The sequence below is a fragment of the Macrobrachium nipponense genome, chromosome 29, assembly GCF_015104395.2.
Source record: "Macrobrachium nipponense isolate FS-2020 chromosome 29, ASM1510439v2, whole genome shotgun sequence".
Classification (NCBI taxonomy): domain Eukaryota; kingdom Metazoa; phylum Arthropoda; class Malacostraca; order Decapoda; family Palaemonidae; genus Macrobrachium; species Macrobrachium nipponense.
This window is the reverse complement of record NC_061092.1, coordinates 24247675-24263724: the sequence shown is the minus strand read 5'-3', so window position 1 is coordinate 24263724 and position 16050 is coordinate 24247675. Positions and strand designations below refer to the sequence as shown.

The 16050-nt window shown below is 35.0% G+C and overlaps 1 protein-coding gene across 1 annotated transcript in view; it reads right to left on the bottom strand.

Annotated features, from left to right (window-relative positions):
• LOC135206198 (glycine receptor subunit alpha-3-like) overlaps positions 1–8937 on the bottom strand; it is a 103564-nt gene extending 94627 nt beyond the window's left edge. Inside the window, exon 1 of the mRNA XM_064237530.1 lies at positions 7568–8937. Coding sequence (XP_064093600.1) covers positions 7568–7614 — 47 coding nt within the window. The 5' untranslated portion in view covers positions 7615–8937. The remainder of the gene's footprint in view (positions 1–7567) is intronic.
• Positions 8938–16050: the final 7113 nt, after the last annotated feature.

Genomic DNA, 16050 nt, shown 5'->3' with positions numbered 1-16050 from the left:
TAAAGTCTGCGCTTGAAATTACAGAAAATTGAAATGTGAATTCATGGAAAGACGATGTCTGAGTAAAGACGAAAGCGCTTGGATTTCTGACTATTATTTTCCTGTGGTATTCGCTTATTTATGAAGTCACGTGCATCTACAGTGATTTTTTAAGCATATATATATATATATATATATATATATATATATATATATATATATATATATATATATATATATATATATATATATATATATATATATATATATATATATATATATGACAGAATGACAGATAATTGAAATGTGAATTCATGGAAATAAGGTGAAGAGCTGAAAAGTATATATATATATATATGATATATATTATATATATATATATATATATATATATATATATATATATATATATATGACTGGTAAAAATGTTCTGTAACAACAGAATTCCATCAATAATAAAAAGGGGCCCATAAAAACACCAAAATATAGAGAAAAAAGTACTATATTTCAGAGACTGCTGTCTCTGAAATATAGTACTTTTTTCTCTATATTTTGGTGTTTTTATGGGCCCCTTTTATTAGATATATATATATATATATATATATATATATATATATATATATATATATATATAAAATCAAAATGACTGAAAATTGAAATGTGAATTCATGGATTTAAAGTGAAGAGCTGAAAATTATATATATATATATATATATATATATATATATATATATATATATATATATTATATATATATATATATATATATATATATATATATTATATATATATAAAATATATATGTGTGTGTGTGTATGTATCTATGTATGTGTGTGTGTGTGTGGAGTCAAAATGACAGAAAATTGAAATGGGAATTCATCGAAATAAGGCGAAGAGCTGGAAAATATATATATATGAAATCAAAACAGCCTGATTTCCTAGGAAACGACTGCGCTAATCAAAGGTTACCACATTTTTCGACCCAGCGGTGAAAAGCCTTGAGCGCTCTGGCCTGGGAAAATGAGGCGCCATTTCTTTCCATCCATGCAGGAAGGTATTGAATTCCTCAAGAGAAACGATGAAGGAATAAAGCTCGGCCTGGGTAGGCCTTTTCACAAAAAAAAAAAAAAAAAAAAAAAAATTTAAATAATAATTCTCCTTCCTATATGACAAAAATAATAACTAAAATATATATATATATATTATATATATATATATATATATATATATATATATACATACATATATAGTATTAAGTTCGTCATATAACAAGGACTTTTTTTTTAAGTGAAAAGGCCTACCCGGGCAAAGCTTTTTTCTTCATGGTTTGTCTTGAGGAATTTAATACTTTTTGCATGGATATATATATATATATATATATATATATATATATATATATATATATATATATATATACACACATATTTATAAATAGTCACTCGCCATAATTCATTTTACCGCGCATTTCATTTTTGGGAAAAGAATACGGCTTCTAGTTTCAAGCGCACACACGTGCCGGGCTTGAAAAGACTGCGCTAAATTTCCTTACGGTCAAATGACAGAGTAATTAAATGGAGAAGAAGGACAAAAAACTCAAAATAGAAAAAAAATCACTTTAGCTTTGATAAACTCTCGTTTCATCTCCTTTCTTAAGTCTGTCAGAGCCTGGCTAATCCATCTTTGGCCTGCGAGCTGAAAAGTTATAAGACTGTCTCTGGATATAAAAGAGAAATTTTGTCCATTAAAAGCTCGAGTGAACGATGCACGGAGAGAGAGAGAGAGAGAGAGAGAGAGAGAGAGAGAGAGAGAGAGAAAGGGGGGGGGAAGGGGTTTTGGGGGTGACGCAGGGGGAATCCTGATAGAGCCCCGGTGCTATCTCTCATGACCAAATGACACTTTATGAATTTTATTGAGTTCCTAATAGAGTTTTTATCGCCGGGGAATCATTTCCTCCCAGTTCATTCGCCTATCTCTCTTCCAAACTTTCCTTCCTTTTTTATTTTTTTTTTAAATTCTCTAATGTCTTCCATCCTTCGCTACTAATTTCCTCCCTCTCGTTTCCTCTCTCACTCTCTCGCCTTATCTCCTTTTCATCGCCAACCGGCCTTGATGTATTCATGGCTTTTCCATGCCATTATAGCATGATCATATTTCTTCCCGTTTTGTTTGCTTTCACGTTTCGTTCTAACTGACACCCTCATAAAGGAGAATAACGACCTCCAGTGCGCGTGCGCCTGCAGATGAAGCGAGTCGTCTCTCTCTCTCTCTCTCTCTCTCTTTCTCTCTCTCTGTTCATTTCCACTTATCAAAATCTACACGACTCTGTCCTCTTCTTTTTCACCTTTTATCGCTCTGCTTACTAGGTGCCTCTCTCTCTCTCTGTCTGTCTGTCTCTCTCTCTCTGTCTCTCTCTCTCTCTCTCTCGTTTCATCATTTTCAGTTACCAAAATTACTCGACTCTGTCCTCTTCTTTTTCACCTTTTATCGCTCTGCTTACTAGGTGCATCTCTCTCTCTCTCTCTCTCTCTCTCTCTCTCTCTCTCTCTCTCTCTCTCTACTTACAAGGTTCACCTCTCTCTCTCTCTCTCTCCTCTCTCTCTCTCTCTCTCTCTCAAATATATCCAATATGCTCCGTCTCCATCGTCCCTTCCTCTTAATACCATCCATCTGCTCCCACCCCCCCAATCAACCCCCACCCCAACCCCAACCCCAGCGCCCTCCTCCCAACCTCTTTGGTTCGCGTCCCAAATGTTCGAAAAATATGCGAAGAATAGAAGAACTGTAATGGCTTATAAGTTATAAGTCTCCTTCTTCCCCTGTAACTCATTCCCTCGAGCATTTATGAGTACTATTTGAATTCAAGATGAAATGTTAGTTTCGTTACGAATAGAATTGATATTTACGAAAATTTGTGGAATCAAGTAATTGATTAACAGGGAAACTGCTATTTTTCTTTAAACTTTAAGTAAAGTATATTCTGTTCATGTATATCTATATATATATATATAATATATATATATATATATATATATATATATATATGAATTTATATCACATGACCGTGATTCATATTATGTTAACCGAAGGGGAATTTTTCAGTTGATAATGATTTCGTCCTCTCGAGAGGACGAAAGTTATCTAACCAAAAAAAATTCCCCTTCGGTTAACATATATGAAAAGATATTAATGCCAAGGTAGAGCGAACTGGATATTAAAGGACATTTGTAGCATTTATATATATATATATATATATATATATATATATATATTTATATATATATAAATGCTGCAAATGTCCTTTAATATCCAGTTCGCTCTACCTTGGCATTAATATTTTTTCATATATGTTAACCGAAGAGGAATTTTTTTGTAGTTGATAAGTATCAACTAAAAAATTCCCTTTCGATTAACATAATATGAATCACGGTAATGTGATATAATTTCATATATATATATATATATATATATATATATATATTATATATATTATTACATGAACAGAATATACTTTACTTAAACTTTATAGAAACATATATATATATATATATATATATATATATATATATATATATATATTATATATAAGAAAAGTTTCCGGATAAGAAAGATCCCCGTGGAAATTACACACACACACACACACACACACATATAATATATATATATATATATATGCCGTATATATATTTTTAAGATTCCTCAAATTTATTGACGAGCATATGCATGTACAAATATACCTCCTTTTAATCCTTTACCTGTTCGAATAGGAAAACAGCTGTATCAGTTGTATAATCCTACCATGACAATTAGTACGCATGTTAAATTACTACATCGCAAAATTCGCTTAGTGAGAAAACCCTCCAAGGCTCAGCAGAGCCCCTCAGAATGGCTCTCCATTTCGAGAACGATACCTCTGAGATGGAGGTCAGTGGCCTATAACACTCTTCGTTATGGCAAAACTTTTGGGGGTAACGGCCACTGTGCTCTCGCTGGTGCAGACGAAATATAATAGGGTTAAATTTTGGCAATCATTGCCTCTACGGGAGATTATATAGAGGGGCACGCTGAATAGAGCTGATAAGGCCCGTCATATCGTGAAATTTAACGCTTGTTATGATGATGCCAAAGCCTTTTTTTAATGTAAAACTGAAAAACATAAATAAACGATGCGTCTCTTTTTTTCATTTCCATTATGAAATTGTCGGGAAAATTCATTGTTGAACGATAATAAAAATGTCAGCGAACCGATGCTGATTTAGTGACTAATTTTTTGTTTATTGGAAAGTTACGCTTTCCATCTGTTAGTCTATCATCTCATTTGGTAACTTTTTGTTGTATGTAATAATACGTTGAGTCACTGAACAGGAGAAAATAGTTTCATTATGTATAGTAGTAATTTCAAAATAGCGTAATTTTGTATCACTTGACATAATCATCTGAGTGATCAAGCAACAGATTACTATCGAAACTCTCAGTAGATCCTTATCATCTTATGCAGCGGAAGAGAACTAGACCGATAACTTGGTAAAATATTTGCAAAATTTTCTGTAGATAGAAAAACTGTTAACGTCCCAACGATTTTATTATTCGCCGCAAAGACTGAGTCCAATAAATCAGTTCCGTCCAATTTGTCTTTCGGACCAAAGCAAACGGAGCAGAAAATTGAAGTAGGACAGAATAGACATGCGCAAGCTTCGAGGGTTTTGGGTGAGGACAGTAAACTGCTTTTAAAGACCTCAGTCAGAATGAGATAACGCCGTCAGCACAAGGGACATTGTATTGAATGACTTAGAACCTTGAAGTAGAACGAATAAAAACTATGACTTAAAACCTTGAAGTAGAACGAATAAAAACTATAACTTTAAACCTTGCTGTAGAACGAATAAAAACTATAACTTAAAACCTTGCTGTAGAACGAAAAAAAACATGACTCAAAACCTTGCAGTAGAACGAATAAAAGCTATTCGTCGTCCTTCTTCTAAGGTGTACGTTATATTAGGACCCACTAAAACGTAGTAGGGCTTGAAGCACCATGAAGGTGAAGAAGCTAACATGACTATCGTCACGATCAGTGAATTACAGGCAGCAGCATCAGCAACAGAACAATTTTCTGACGAGTAAAATAAAAAGTCAACGACCATTTCAGAAAATGCTTTCCACAGTTTCCTGAAAACTTCTTGGGCAAGTTACAGAAAAACCGAATACATACATACAGTAAAACAGCTCTGTATTGCAAAGTAAATTATCTTTTAACGGAATGTTATCTCTTAGTAATATCGTGAACTACATCTTGGTCAAATATACAGAACAACCAAATAACCAAAGTTGGGCCTCAACGCATCCAGCATCCTACTCAGCTGTGTCTTGGACGCAGTCATTTGACTTCCAACTGTGTCCTTGGAAGGCACTTTGTCCTCTTTAGCGCCTGTCCTTAATTCTTTTCATCACCCAACAACCACTTGATTCGTGCACCACAAAGTATTTTAGAAATGTTCCTTCCTTGTACCCTGTACCCGGCAGGCCCCATTCTGTTATGCTAGATAACATTACGAAAATCTTTATTCGCTCTGAATATTTTTCGCTGATGAGAACCTAAGATGATTGGTCCATCCTAAACAGCATTTTACTAATAAAAAGTATTCCTCGTTGCATATATTTCTTCCAGTGGTTTTTCTTTTTTATCATTCATTGCCTAAACATATAATAAAACTTATACCTCTCGTGATAGCCTTGTGAGTAAAGAGCTTCACTGTACTCTATGAATTCTTGGTTCCGTGGTTCGCGCCCATGAGCCAACGAATTTCTTATCAACTAAAAAAATCCCCCTTCGGTTAACAGGTATGGAAATATATTAATTCCGAAGTAGAGTGAATCAGATATTTAAGGACATTTGTAGCTTATTGCGTATATAAGAATCACGGTGATGTGATAAGACTCATTTAGTTTCTATATCCTTCAAACTGAGCTTTTCTGTATTATTCAGCAAATTTACTCTTATTTTTGGGTGTCAGTGAGTGTATGTGCGTGTGTGCTCGTTCAAAAAATGTTGAGCTTGAAAACAGAAAACATAATAGTTCCAATTTTAAAACACCAAACGATAAATGATGCTATACTTCACCTGACACTGCAACCCATATTGTGAAAAGATCTTTCACTAATAACATTATTTTTTTTTTATCGAAGACCGAGACATTAAAAACAGTAAGGCCAAAGATCCACTTCATCGCTCTTCACCTCTCGTCATTTTGATTGATATTGGATGGTACTCGGCGGTCTCTTTGATCTTCTATACGAGCCTCTATAGAGTAGGTTAGTCACGAAAACATCATTAGCTTAAAATGCAACCGGTAGGAAAGTGTCCACATGACACACATTCCTAAAGTTCTTTGCTCTTGCTTGTCATTTATTTTATAGTCTGCAGCACGTTGTCTTTTTAGAAACAGCGTTTTAAGCTGTTTCTTTCATGATCTTTGCATCATTTTTTTAATATTACAAAATAAGATTGACCAACCCTACCTATTTCTTTCCGGAGTAAAATGTAAATAGTTATTGTTTTTTCCTTTGACACTAACACAAATTCTTGGTCATGTGGTCAGCCATAAATATTGTAAAATGGCCAATATTTCTCATTGATTTTCAGTACCAACACACTATCAGTTAGCAATGTGCCGTCTAGAAACAGATCATGGAAGAATGCGATTTTACTTTTAAACATTTTATATATATACATATATATATAAATGCATGTTTGTATACGTATACATATATGTGTATATATATATATATATATATATATATATATATTTATATATATATGTGTGTGTGTGTGTGTGTGTGTGTGTGTGTGTGTGTGTGTGTGCGCGCGGGCGCTAGCTTATATTCAAAGCACACTTAAGGTTTACGAATATATAAACATTTACCAGAGTCACTTGTTTTCACAGTTTCATAACGATGACTGTTTTCCATTCCTTATGAACGCTAATGTACAATTAGTCATTTCTGAAAATTAGCAACCTTGCATGACCTTCCCCCCTATTTGCCGGGATCTGAATTTCTCAACTTTTAGTCAGAATTTTCCTCCCGTGTTTACTTTTCTTTGCCTGAGCACACGAGCGAAATTATTCAAGAACCAACAATTACCTCCATCTTCTTTATTTTCGAATTGAGTTTGCATTTCAAATGAAGCGCAAATACTTCTTGCTTTCCGACGAAATAAAATAACCAAAGGCGTATTGACTTTGCAGCCTGAGGAAAAGATGAACAAAATATCTTTCGTTGCGTTAAGCACTTACGCCTCTGAGAGATCTGCGCATCTCTCGCTTCTGATTCTTTCTCTTCACCTTTTGCGTTAAAGAACAGCGATGTGGTGATTATTTACCCACCGCGAACACACCGCGAATTCTCTAGCTTGTAGGATGATTACGCTTTTGTAAACGCTCGGTAAAACTCCCAAGATTCCTGACCTCAAACGCATTTCTCGAAGGAGTATTGTTTTCCTCTTGAACAAAATTGAAAAAGACATCATAACAGTTCGGTTACTTGGGCCTTCGTCTCCCAGAAAGAGCTAAGAGAGAAAAGGAAATGAACTTACCAAGTTAACATCGCTGAGACGATCAAGTTACCGACGAGTCGGGCCATCGCGGCGGATAATGGAGTTCTGAGCTGTTGTCTGTCTCCTCTCGTGTTTGCAGAGTCCTCGGTTCTCTCTCTCTCCCCTCTGGCACTAACAAGCAGAGAGAGTTACGCGCTGACTCTTTTCTAGGAAAATTTTGTAGCGAGGCACTCACTCTACAGGTAGCCTAATATTCATATTTTATTCGGGCTCATTCCGCTTTCATGGGAGCTAGTGTTGCATATTCTAACGATTGTGTTTCCTCTCAAAGCGGCTTCCACTTTCAGTTATTAGCTTATTGCAAGTAATTTCAAACGGATCTAGAGTCCACTGAGGAATGGTAGGCTAAGCGCTGTTCAAAACTCAACTTGATATCGGCTTATTCTTTGGATACGAATTAAACGGCTGCCAACTCAGCTCGGTGCATTGACACTCGATTCAACCGAGACATTTCACATCAACAATTCCAAGTGATGAGACGTGGGAAAGGGATATCCGTCGTAACTGATGGTCGGGGTCGAACTAAGGGCGCGAGGATGAAAACTAGAGGGCGGGCACAAAACAGAATGAGGGCATGAGATGGAGTGGATTGGGGGAGCCTTTGTTGAGCCGAGCTACCCGTGAAGCCAGTTCCTCCCACCTTGATACCCATTTCTACTCTTCAGCAGTCCAAACGAGCCGAAGATACATCAGAGATAACCGGCCCAAATTCATAAAAGGAACCTGCAAAAACTAGAAGCTGAAGTAGCTCTAAGACTCATGCAGAAGAGTGTGCTACTAGATGCGTTCAGTGAAATCTTGATTTCTTAGACCTTATCAGACTCGAAAGTCAGATGACAGTGAATGGCTGGATGCATTAGGGTGGAAGGGCCCCTTGGCGGGGGTGGGGGAGATAGTGCCGTGTGTGACCTTCACGCGGTGAACTGTAGGCATTACTTACGGTTCTCTGCAGCGTGCCTTCGGGCCCTAGCTGCAACCGCTTTCGTTCCTTTTACTGTACCTCCCTTCATATTCTCTTTCTTCCATCTTATTTTCCACCCTCTCCTAACAATTGATTCATAGTGCAACTGTGAGGTTTTCCTCCTATTGCACCTTTCAAACCTTTTACTGTCAATTTCGTTTCAGCACTGAATGACTTCATTGATCTCAGTATTTGGCCTTTGTTCTAAATTCTGTGTTCGATTCATTGATCTCAGTGCTTGGCTTTTGGACTAAATTCTGTATTCAATTCAATTGTGTTGGAAGGGTGGGGTGGGGAGGCGATTGTTACTTTCAAGACCAAGGTAATGACAGCCTCGGCATCCTATTTGCCTCATTCTTACCCTTTGCCCCGTTAGGCAACTGCTTTCCCCTTATTTACGCCGTTTCAGATGGGGAGGAATGACTGGGCGAGAAACGCTCCCTTGAACGCCAGAGCTAACCCAGATCTGTCTCGTTCTCCTTCATTCAGAAATATTCTTTTAGACATGAATGGGCGGTGCAGTTGTTGATGACGCCTAATTCCTTTGCATTATCCAATTTATGCTTTTCTTTCCTTATCGCAGAGAGGAGAAGCCTCCGACCCTCTCAATGGCGGAATGAAATAATTGCTCTTTTTATTTTATTGTTTGTTTGTTTATGGCGTTTCCAGGCATTCACGTCATGTGCAACATCAGTGCTTTAAGCATAATTAAATGCCAAAATACAATCTTGGAATCTTCATAACCTATCTTAGGCTGTGACCCATTTTTCCTCGATTTTTAACTTTCAGTAAAAATAAATTTGTGAAACCGAAAAATAGGTCGTAAAAAAATCTAGCAAAGCATTTCTATGGTCTAAAACCGATAACTTAAGTTTCAAAATAATTTTTGTTCAACTTCCTTTTTGCTTCTTGTGTCGCCTGATATTTTTCGGTATATTATGAGTGGAAGCGATGAGAGTAGTATTCCAAGGAATCTAAACTTAGATATGACGTCAGTGGATTGTTTATTTATGCCTTGATACGCAATTCAGGCCTTTCCTTATTCGTGCGAGCGCTCTCGTCAACACGAAAGTATGAACTAAGTGGATTTAATGGAGATAAAAGACGAAACAAACAAAAAAAAAACAAATAGCAGAATAATAGAGACTTAACAATCCTTTTAAACGAACCTCATCTTATCATCTTCTGCGTTTATTCTGCAAACACATATTTTCCTCTTCGGATATTATTACTCCCTCCTGTCTTCTTGTGCCCCCTCATCGTCTCCCTTTCCTCCTCCTCCTCCTCCTCCTCACTTCCCTCCCTCCCTCCCTCCCTCCAAGAACGCTCTCTTAACTGCATTCATGGTTCTAAATTGGATCCCGCCCTGAGCTGGTCTTCCAACATTCACGCAGAGAGCAATTGGCCCACTTTCGAAAAGACAGAATACATCGCAATCGCATCCTCTGCCGAGTCTGCCAAGGAAATACTCTCGCTGTGATCCTTGGATCAGGACGCTCTCTGCTCCTCGGGAACTCTTTCATATTATCCTACTATTCCTTCGATAATGGGATTCAGTTCGGTTTTCGTCTTGTGTATGTATGTGTGTATATATATATATATATAAGTATATATATATATATATATATATATATATATATACTATAATAATTATAACCGAATCACAAGGAAAATGATAAGCAGAAGTCAAAGGGCGCTTTTCGTCTTTCCTAAGAAGAGACATTGTCATTCCTTGACAATGTCTTAGTAAAGACCAAAGCGCTTGGATTTCTGCCTATCATTTTCTGTGGTATTCGCTTATTTTAATGAAGTCACGTGCATCTACAGTGATTTTTTAAGCATATACATACATCATATTATATATATATATATATATCTCTTATATATATAATAAATATATATATATATATATATATATATATATATATATAAGTCATATCACATTACCGTGATTCATATACATATATCGAGCTACAATGTCCTTTAATATCTAATTCGCTCTACCTCGGAATTAATATATTTTCATATATGCTTAACCGAAGGGGAATTTTTTCTCGATAATAGATTTACCTGTACTTGGGCGCGAACGCAGGTACATTATAAATCCAGGACCGTCAGTGGATTTATAATGTACCTGCGTTCGCGCCCAAGTACAGGTAAATCTATTATCGAGAAAAAATTCCCCTTCGGTTAAGCATATATGAAAATATATTAATTCCGAGGTAGAGCGAATTAGATATTAAAGGACATTGTAGCTCGATATATGTATATGAATCACGGTAATGTGATATGACTTATGTAAAATGCTACGTGTTTTCAAAGCGCTACTTACTAACCTACCGGAGTCGAGGCGGGTTGATGTTGTCTCCAAACCACGAATACTTCAGCGCGAGAAAGTATTTGAGGTGAGAGACGACATATACCTTTTTTAGCCTCTCGCGGTTGGGTGGTATCGCTTCCACTGACGGTCCTGGATTTATAATGTACCTGCGTTCGCGCCCAAGTACAGGTAAATCTATTATCGAGAAAAAATTCCCCTTCGGTTAAGCATATATGAAAATATATTAATTCCGAGGTAGAGCGAATTAGATATTAAAGGACATTGTAGCTCGATAATATATATTATATATATATATATATATATATATATATATATATATATATATTATATATATGGTGAACCTGAAGTAGGTAAACAGCAGATGACATTTATTTGGAGATTACACGGTAATCCACCTTTCATAAACAATTATTTACATTTAAATTAATTGTATTAGTTATACTAACTAATACAAATAATTTTTTTGTTAACAACTGTTTTACGAAAGGTTGGTTACCGAGAGCAAATATTCTCTTTAGTTTGTCTTTCCAGAAAGAGTGACATACAAATCATTTCATTAAGAGAAAAAATCTCTCTCTCTCTCTCTCTCTCGTCTCTCTCTCTCCTCTCTCTCTCTCTCTCTCTCTCAAAACGAGGTTGCGCTTGTTGAAAACTGTAGACGAAAAACGCATATGGGCAAATAATGTATATACGTGATACATGGAACGTTCATAAACAAAACTTCTTTTAAATTCTACTGTCTAGAATGAACTACTTGACTGATGATGTCATTCATTCTACTTAAAGCCAGACAAGACGGCGACTCGTGTCACGCATTCCCTTTTACATTCACATTCCGGTGTCAAAGGACATAGAAGTATCATGACAGGCATATACAAGAGAGAGATATCCACGTATATATATATATATATATATATATATATATATATATATATATATATTTATATATATATATATATACATATGTCAATATCGTCCACAGGAGAAAAGAGAATTAAAGACTCTAGTAGCTCGATAATTTCGCCTTCCACCAGGCCTCTTCAAGAGCTTTATTTTAACTAAACAGAATGAGCATTACAAGAATTCATAAACACTTTCCACTGGGAAAAAAAAAAATATCATAATTGTCAAAGTAAAAATTAGGTTGTTTAAATCATAAACAAATTGTCAAACCAGCAATTCAAACAGGTTAAAAGAGAGAACTATTCAACGATTTAGTGAATGGTCATTTAAACTTTTCTCTGAATTTGTACTGTTGGGAAACAATATGAAGGAATAAAGGGTCCAATTTATATAGCCCTGACTTATATTAAAGTTATTTTGTTTGCTAAAACATATGCAAGCTGCTTCTAACAAATTTCTTGCAATCATATCTTTTTCTTTGAATAATGTCTCTGTTTTGTTCCAAAGGATAGGACAGCCACAATTTTGTACATGTAAGTTCATAGCACTGTTTGGAGAATTTGTTCTTACACAATATCGATGCTGGGAAATTCTCTTATCGATATCTTTATCTGTTTGTCCCAGGTAGAATTTGCCACATTCACAAGGTATTTTGTAAACCACGCCTTCTTCTTGTTTGGGGCTGTTGCAAATAACTGTCTTTCCTACTGTGTTGGAGTAAGAAAATACTACTTTAAAGTTTAATAATCTCAAAGGATAAACAATATCACTGAATGAAGGGTGGAATGGGAGAACCAAAGTACTACTCATATCGTATTCCTTTTTGGTGGTTGTTCTATAATAAGTTTGTTTAGCTAAGAATAAACATTCCTCTATTTCCCTGATCGAAAAGTTGTTTTTCATGCCAATTCTCGTGATAATACTAATCTCCTCGTCTAAATATTCAGGGCTAACTAGTCTAAGTGCTCTTAAAAAGTGACATCTCAAAGCCATGTACTTTACGTTGCGTGTATGGGTCGATTTTGCATTGATCATTAGGTTATTGTTTGTAGCTTTTCTGTGAATTTTGAATTTTAGGCCATTATCTGTTCTTATTATTTTAGTATCTAAAAAATTAATAGAGTTATTTGCTTCTTTTTCCATGGTGAATTTTATTGATGGTACTAAGGAATTAAGATCAGAGAGAAATTCATTTAATATAAGTCAGGGCATATATAAATTGGACCCTTTATTAGAGAAAAGTTTAAATGACCATTCACTAAATCGTTGAATAGTTCTCTCTTTTAACCTGTTTGAATTGCTGGTTTGACAATTTGTTTATGATTTAAACAACCTAATTTTTACTTTGACAATTATGATATTTTTTTTTTTTTCCCAGTGGGAAAGTGTTTATGAATTCTTGTAATGCTCATTCTGTTTAGTTAAAATAAAGCTCTTGAAGAGGCCTGGTGGAAGGCGAAATTATCGAGCTACTAGAGTCTTTAATTCTCTTTTCTCCTGTGGACGATATTGACATATCTCATCTTCGTGTTATGAAGATTATATATATAGAAGATGTCCACGCGTAGTCTTCAAGCCTTCCTTAATCTTCACCCTGAATTACGTCAGTTAGTGTTTAACTACAAGAAATCTTTACTATGTGCTCACAGGAAGAAAATGCAGTTCAAGTTTTTAAGAAGTTGCCGCGAAGAATGTGTTGTCCCGAATTCTCTAGTTACAAAGTGCCACCGAAATTTAAATGGAAACAGTTTTGGAAACTTGGAAAATGAAATACTGAAATTACACATTGATAACGCTAAAATAGAAACCAGGCAATGTTTCAGAAAAACCAACCGCATTAAAACTGAATTGCTAAGAAGCGTACCACAAAACTTTGTACATAATATTTTTACTTGGGCATATAATCACCTTAGGAGGGAAATACAGAAGGTAAGAAATCTCCACACTAGAAAATTATCAAACCTTATTTCACGTTCCCCATGGAATAATTATGGACAAAGCAATAATGTACTTAATCTTTCATCTAAAACCCTCTCCAACAACGAGAAAACAGCACTCGAATTAGGAATGAAATTTAATAATCCTTCAAAGAAACCAGACATACTTAAAATACAGAAGACCTTTGAAGAAAAGGAAAAGCATAATCACCAACACGAAAACAACGACAGACTAATTTTAGCCAAGGGAATAGTGTACAGTGCTTATATGAAACATGTTGATTGCTGCTTTTTTCCAAAACGGTTGAATACAGCACTGAAAAATGTCAAAGGAGATAACGAACTGCATATTACCAGAGCAGATAAGGCGAACACCATAGTCATCTTAGACAAGCATACTTATGTGGAGAAAATGAACAACCTATTGAACGACCAAGACACCTACGAAAAACTAACTACCAATCCCGTAGAAAGAGTCAACGCAGAATTTCACAGGAACCTCAGGAATATTCTTGGAAATAACTAACACCTCATCAGCAAGTTCAAGCATTCCAATGCTAAACTACCTTACTTATACGGAACAGTAAAGACCCACAAAGATGGTTACCCCATGCGACCCATCATCAGCACAATAGGAAGTGTACAATACCTTCTTTCTAAGTTTCTCGTAAATTTGTTAAACCACTTGTAGGAACTATATCTAACTCCCACATTTCTAATTCAGTTGAATTTGTTAATGTAGTTCAAAATGTACAAATTAACCAAAATTGTCACATGATTAGTTTTGATGTACAAAGTTTATTTACCTGTGTACCAGTTTTAGATCTGCTTGAATTTTTAAATATGGAACTAAATAAATATGTTTTTACTCTACCTGTTTCAGACATTTTGAAATTAATTAGACTTTGTGTAATAGATACATGTTTTGTTTTTAATAATAGCTATTATAAGCAGAAATTTGGAATGCAAATGGGCAACTGTTTGTCTCCTGTGTTGTCTAACATATACATGGAATTCTATGAAACTCGTATTGCCAACAGCATATTACCAGATGATGTTTATTGGGTTAGATACGTGGATGACACTTTTACTGTTTGGAATGTAAACCACAACACTGATGAATTTCTCTCTGATCTTAATTCCTTAGTACCATCAAAAAAATTCACCATGGAAAAAGAAGCAAATAACTCTATTAATTTTTTTAGATACTAAAATAATAAGAACAGATAATGGCCTAAAATTCAAAATTCACAGAAAAGCTACAAACAATAACCTAATGATCAATGCAAAATCGACCCATACACGCAACGTAAAGTACATGGCTTTGAGATGTCACTTTTTAAGAGCACTTAGACTAGTTAGCCCTGAATATTTAGACGAGGAGATTAGTATTATCACGAGAATTGGCATGAAAAACAACTTTTCGATCAGGGAAATAGAGGAATGTTTATTCTTAGCTAAACAAACTTATTATAGAACAACCACCAAAAAGGAATACGATATGAGTAGTACTTTGGTTCTCCCATTCCACCCTTCATTCAGTGATATTGTTTATCCTTTGAGATTATTAAACTTTAAAGTAGTATTTTCTTACTCCAACACAGTAGGAAAGACAGTTATTTGCAACAGCCCAAACAAGAAAGAAGGCGTGGTTTACAAAATACCTTGTGAATGTGGCAAATTCTACCTGGGACAAACAGGTAAAGATATCGATAAGAGAATTTCCCAGCATCGATATTGTGTAAGAACAAATTCTCCAAACAGTGCTATGAACTTACATGTACAAAATTGTGGCTGTCCTATCCTTTGGAACAAAACAGAGACATTATTCAAAGAAAAAGATATGATTGCAAGAAATTTGTTAGAAGCAGCTTGCATATGTTTTAGCAAACAAAATAACTTTAATATAAGTCAGGGCATATATAAATTGGACCCTTTATTCCTTCATATTGTTTCCCAACAGTACAAATTCAGAGAAAAGTTTAAATGACCATTCACTAAATCGTTGAATAGTTCTCTCTTTTAACCTGTTTGAATTGCTGGTTTGACAATTTGTTTATGATTTAAACAACCTAATTTTTACTTTGACAATTATGATATTTTTTTTTTTCCCCAGTGGAAAGTGTTTATGAATTCTTGTAATGCTCATTCTGTTTAGTTAAAATAAAGCTCTTGAAGAGGCCTGGTGGAAGGCGAAATTATCGAGCTACTAGAGTCTTTAATTCTCTTTTCTCCTGTGGACGATATTGACATATCTCATCTTCGTGTTATGAAGATTATATATATATACTATATATATATATATATATATATATATATA